A 6,122-nucleotide genomic window follows, 5' to 3' on the forward strand; every position below is an offset into this window, starting at 1 on the left:
TTGCTGTATTCCAAACAATTAATTCCTTAGCCATGAACTGGGCTGTTGCTTGTTTAGTACATGCAAATGAAGCAAATAATGCTCTCTCACATGCTTCACTATAGCTCACATGCTTGCTTTAAGATCATACTTCCACCACCCAGCATCTGATGGTATAAGAGAGGCATGAGCAGCATGTTAACATTCCCGGTGCTACGGTGGAAATTTATTTCTGCTTCTTGAAAAGCAATGGCATTTTTGCAGAACCATAGCAGGGAATTGCTTAAGCAGGTACTGCAAAGGCTTTCAAAAAATATTTACTCAGCGAAGTCAAAACTGGGCTCCGTGGATTTGGCAGAACAAGTCCCATGAAATTGGGCTGTCACTGCATGCCAAGCATGCCAAAACTGACAAGGAAAAAGCTCCCCTCCGGTGCTATTGCTTGCTCTTAAAACATACCTTGCACAAACACAGCAAAATACAGCTGGTTTCTCTCCAGCTTTGCTCTAATATTTTTTTCCATGGGGGTTTGGTCCCCCACCTTCTTATAACCAAATAACTCATCCAAACAATGTGGTAAGCATTCCAACATCACAATAGCTTGAAAAGCTCGGTGAAGAGTAGAAACATTCATAAAAATCAGACCTGATATATTGTTAAAATAAAAATATCTTTTTTTTAATGAGCATGGTTCTTTCTGTAACTTTAGGCACGAATTCCGCTTTTTATCTTAAAACAGACTAATTCAATATTTTGAAGCATTTGTCAAAGGAAGGGGAAAACCTTACTTCTTCTACCTCTCCAATGTTAAATTTTTTTCTTCCAGAAGGAAATTCCAGGGTATTCCTCTTTGTATTCACACTAAAATAAAGATATCAACTGAGTTTTTTTAAAAATCCATGAGCTTTCCATTTGAATTAGTCTGGGTTTTGTTAGCTGTATCTCACAAAGAAGAATAAGTCCTTTAGACTGATTTTCTTAGGCTTTTTCTGTGAGCACAACAGCAACTGGCTTCACATCACCCTAGAGATGACTCTTCAAATCACCTTTCGAGTCTGGCCCAAAAAAAGCCCTTTTGCTGTGTCATAAAGCACATTTTTGAATGAATGCACAGTTTAACTGCAGGGACTAATTTCTACCATCACAAGGATCTCTGTGAGTCCATATTTTTTCTATTTCTTTATTTACTTCAAGAAAAATTGTTTGGAGAGAATAGAGCTATTCCTTTCTCTCTGCTAAATGAAAAGGCTCTGTAGCTTGGGCTGAGTGGTGGGGCTGAGGCACTCACCATCCCTTGTCACTGAGGAGTGGCGGAAGCCATCCCCTTTTCTGTGAGCAGGGTTTTAAATACTGGGAAGTTCTTACCTCTACCCCATAACAAATGAGGCCAGAGCCAGTAAAAAGTCACAGCTTTCTGTGAAGGACTGAGCTGAGAGGAAGCAAAGAGAAAGGACCAGGCCTCTGGGAGCACCTGGGGATTTTGCTCTGAGGTGCATCCCAGCATGGCACACATGGCACACAGACTGATAGAACTGTTTAGGTTGGAAAAGACCTTTAAGATCACAGAGTCCAACTGTTAATGTAGCACTGCCAAGCCCACCACTAAACCATGTCCCTAAGCACCGTCTACATGTATTTTAAATACCTCCAGGGGTGGTGACTCCACCACTTCCCTGGGCAGCCTGTTCCGGTGGTTGACAACCCTTTTGGTGAAGAAATTTTTCCTAATATCCAATCTAAACCTCCTCTGGTGCAACTTGAGGCCGTTTGCTCTCGATCTATCCTTTGTTACTTGGGAGAAGAGACTGACACTCATCTCGCTACAACCTCCTTTCAGGCAGCTGTAGAGAGCTATAGGGTCTCCTCTAAGCCTCCTTTTCTCCAGGCTAAACAACCTCGGTTCCCTGGGCTGCTCCTCATTAGACTTGTTCTCTAGACTTTTCACCAGCTTCATTGCCCTTCTCTGGACACGCTCCAGCCCCCCAATGCCTTTCATGAGTGAGGGGCCCAAAAGTGAACACTGTATTTGAGGTGCGGCCTCATCAGTGCTGAGTACCTGTGGCAGCTCAAAGAGGCTTTTATCTTGGCAGCCCGCTCTTGCTGTCTTTGAAATATGTGGTAATGGCCCAGGCATCTGACCGAGCAAATAACCAACCCCAGCTTTTTCCACGTACACAGAAACCTTGGGACAGAGGTGCTTGAAGGAGTCAGCACTGACGAATGCAGAAAATGTACTCCTCTTGCTGCAGATACCTCTGTTTCCTTGGCTCTGCTTTGTTGTTTTGAGGTCCTGCCACATATAAAGAGGAACCAGAGCAGCCCTTGGCTCAGTCTTTGCTCCAGGCGTCAAAGGCAGCTGAAGAAGCAAGGTGCTCGGTGCACTGGCCAGACCTGCTCATCCTCCTCCCTGCAGCCCCATACCAGCTGGTGGCTTTCCCCCTTGCTGCTCTCTTCTACCACCTCTGTGCTTCAGGGCACCTCTCTCTGACTGTCTGGTACGTGGCTGTCACCCCTGCTGCTGCACCGAGGGCAAGTCCTGCCTGTGGATGCTTTCTGGGGGATCTCCTGGACCGAGGTGCAGCGGCACACATGGTAGTAAGTCCCTGCTAACTCAGGTAGGGACATTTGTATGGCTTGGATGTGAGCCGTCTCCAGTCCTGCCTCTGTGCACCGGGGCCAGATCAAGGTCGTTAAGGAAAACCAGCCAGGCCAGCCACTCCAGTGTTGTAAGAGATGGGTTTAGGGGTGTACCAGGATGAGCACATGGGGAAGGGGAGCAGGGAGGGAATGGGGACTGTCTTTGGTGTGACGAGGATGTGGGCCAGGCAGGGCCAGCAGTATCTATCTGCTGCAGTCCCTCCCCATTCCTGCTTGCGGACACGATGGCACTGGTGATTCCTCAGCCCAATGACAGGCCAAGAGGCAAACTATGGGGGGGCTGTGGAGGCTGTGGAACCAGACCAAGCCCCACTTACCAACACCCTCGCAGGAGCTTCAAGCCTCATTTTCCCCAAAAGGCAGCCAAAGGGCATCTGATCTCTTCTAGGTACATATTCCTCCTTGCTGGAGGATGCCTCCTCACCGGCATAGCCATGGGCAGCTACGCTGTGTTGCTCCTCATCCCTGCCGCTGGCTCTGTGCTTGTCCTCCTCTCCGTCAGCCCAGCTCGTGCCCACACCTGGGTCTTTGCTCTCCAGGTGTCCTGGCAGACACTCTGCCACCTGGGTCTGAGCAGCCTGGAGCTGGACCCTCAGGATGCCAGGTAAGGCTCTGCCTCCTTCCCGTTCCTGCCCTCGGCTGGAAGCCTTCCCGGCCATTTTGTGGGGGTGGAGGCCCCCTGGGCTGCACTGACTGTTCCACAGCCAGCAGCCTCCCCTCTGGCTCCGGCCACATCCCCGTGCGTGGGCGACCCTGCGGGCATGGCAGCGCTCTGGGGACGTGGGACAGCGCTCCCCCTGCACGTGGCCTTGCACCTGTGCCTCTAACGCGCCCTTCGAGGGACTCCCAGCAGCTCTCGGGTGCCCTCTCCTTCCAGGCCAGCCGTTGCCCTCTCTGCCATCATGCTGCTCACCCCGAAGGCTACGTCTCTGGCCCTGGATGTCCACGAAGGGCTCGTGCTGCTCCAGCGGGGCCAGGGGCCTCTGCAGCCCGCGCTGCCCCTCTGCAGCTACCTGCCGCCTTCCCCAGCCCTCCTCGGAGGGCCCCTGTGCTCCTTCCGCAGGTTTCAGGCGCAGGCCGAGTCCTGCGGGGCTGCCCCTGCCCGCTGAGGGCCGCCGGCAGCGCCGCCTCTGCGCCCTGGCCCTGCAGGGGCTGCGTGCGGGCTGGCGGCGGGGCTGGCTGGCAGGCAGGGCTGTGCTGGCCTGGGCTGCCTGCCCCACGCCCGGCCACGGGCCCTGCTCCTCGGGCCGGCCTATTACCTGTGCTGGGTGCTGGATGAGGCCCTTCTCGAGGCGGCGGGCTTTGGGCCGGAGGTGCGCCAGGGAGACCTTTCCATCCGTGACCTGTGGACGCTGGAGAGGACGCACCACCTGGCCATCTTCACCCGAACCTGGAACAAGAGCACGTCCCGCTGGCTGAGGAGCCTCACCTTCCAGCGCTGCCCAGCCCAGCCGCTCCTAGCCACCTTCGCCTCCTCCGCCTGGCGGCATGGTCTCCGGCCCGGGCAGGTCTTTGGTTTCCTGTGCTGGGCTGTCATGGTGGAGGCTGACTACCGCACCCATCCCTTCCTCAGTGCCCGGGCCACCTCTCAGGCTGTGAAGATCCTCTACTATGGCACAACCTGGCTCTTCACGCAGCTCATCACTGCCTACATCCTGGTGGCTGTGGAGACTGAGACCTTCTGCCTGCTCTGCCTGCTCTGGACTTCCTGCAACAGCATCCTTCCCCTCTCCTACAGCCTCGCACTGCTGCTGCTGCCGCTTGCCGAGAAGCTGAAGCAGAACTGAGCCTGTCCTGGGCTAATGTGTGCCACCAGTGGGGCACACCTCTGCACATGTGAGCACGCAGGGTGGGAAGTGCTATTGGCCAAGCAATCTCATATAACAGCATCCCCGGAGAACCAGGTTGGCTTTTACTCCTGGGATATCCCCCAGCTTTGAGGACTGCTCTGAAGCAGGGAGGCAAGGTCACCAGACCACTGGGCAGGAAGGCTTCCAGCCCCACTGCCTACCCAGTGTTTGTCCTGGGGCTTTGAGTCTCATTCTCATCTCACAGAGGAAGCACACCATCTCCCCACCAAACCCATTTGTGCCACTGGGAACCTGAGCGCAAGGAAACAGGCTGGCAGTCTGTCTGGGGACAGCACAAGAAACTCCCCTTTCCCCACACAGCAATACTACTGGGTCGTATGGGTCTGTGGTGTTCCTCCAGCGATTGCTCCTCAGCCCTGTCCCTGTGGCACGTGGACCCCAACCTGTGTTCTTAATTAGATACCTTCTGCAATCCCCACTCCCTGAGTGGGTGACAAGCTTGTCCACCAGGGTGCAGGGTCAGGTGTGTCCTCTGCCACATGGGGAAGAGGGATGATCCATCCCCTCTAGGATTCTTGCAGAGGATCCTGGGCATGGAGGCAAGAACGCCAGCTAGAAAGAGGGGGGCTACTGCCCATAGCATGCTGAGGACAGCACAGTCAAGGGGAAGTAAGCCAGCAAAGTCCTGAAACTTGACTGTGGCATTCAACCGAGGCTTACGTGTCACTTTCCCCACAACAGCTACACAGCAGAAACCCTAATGCACTTCTCCAGCTCATGCATTGGTTTAGGACCCTAAAGCCTAGGACTGTTTAGGCTGGAGAAGAAGCATGAGCTACCACAGGGGAAAGTATCAGGAAAGCATGAAGCTAAGAGTTTCTGTTTATAAGACAGCAAGGAACCACCCACCAAATCTCCAAGTAATATAGCTGAAAATGCTACAAGACTATTGTTGGCCTCTGGTCTGCTGGGCATGCTGCTTCAGGGTACCAGGGCCAACACCAGAACCAGTCTCCAGTGCCCAAACTCAAGGGAAAGCATTCTGATCACGTTAACAACCCTGCCATGCAGGCCCTGTACCAACACCTATATCAGTGTTTGCCACTCAACTGAAACTCAGCACGCAAAATGGATCCAACCTTGTTTTATGTGGGTTGGTTGGATGTTTGGCTACTTCTTGAGTCCTGCTGAGCACTCAGCCCAAGCTTTGCAAGCCACTTGCCCCACATATTATCTCCCCATTGCCAGCATAGCTTGGATTTGTTGTGGCCAGGCCCTGTCTCCTTCAATGCTGTCCTGTAGAGCTGCCTCCAACTTATTCCCTACATCCATGCCTAGAAACTGAGTCATCTCTTCACCCTATCTGAAAAACATGCTGGGCTTCTTCAGGCAGGTTCTCCAGCTGTTTCATCACTCTGCTAGCCCATGTGAGACCACATACAGCAAGCCAGGGCCAGACTCTCCAGGGTGGCCCACAAGTCAGTGGTTCCCAAGTCAGAATGCTCCTGCCACCTATGTTGGAGGGAAGCGGACCCAAGAGTCAGATGCAAGAAAGCCAGTGTATAAGAAAATCCCCGACAGCCGCAGTTGGAGTCATCCCACATTCTTTCAGCAGGCAGGGGCCTGCACAGTCTTCTCCCTAAGGGGATCAGGGGAAATTCAATGCAAATGGGT

The 6,122-nt window shown here is 53.2% G+C and overlaps 1 protein-coding gene across 1 annotated transcript; it reads left to right on the plus strand.

Moving 5' to 3' along the window:
• The first annotated feature begins 1,964 nt into the window (after positions 1 to 1,964).
• On the plus strand, positions 1,965 to 4,877 carry MBOAT4 (membrane bound O-acyltransferase domain containing 4). Its single transcript, XM_056326585.1, is given in 7 exon segments — positions 1,965 to 1,977; positions 2,267 to 2,474; positions 3,026 to 3,241; positions 3,515 to 3,729; positions 3,732 to 3,755; positions 3,758 to 3,817; positions 3,820 to 4,877. Coding segments are annotated over 7 exon segments (1,494 nt in total). The 3' UTR covers positions 4,578 to 4,877.
• The last annotated feature ends 1,245 nt before the right edge of the window (positions 4,878 to 6,122 follow it).

Source organism: Falco biarmicus, chromosome 1 (assembly GCF_023638135.1).
Source record: "Falco biarmicus isolate bFalBia1 chromosome 1, bFalBia1.pri, whole genome shotgun sequence".
In the NCBI taxonomy this organism is placed as follows: Eukaryota; Metazoa; Chordata; class Aves; order Falconiformes; family Falconidae; genus Falco; species Falco biarmicus.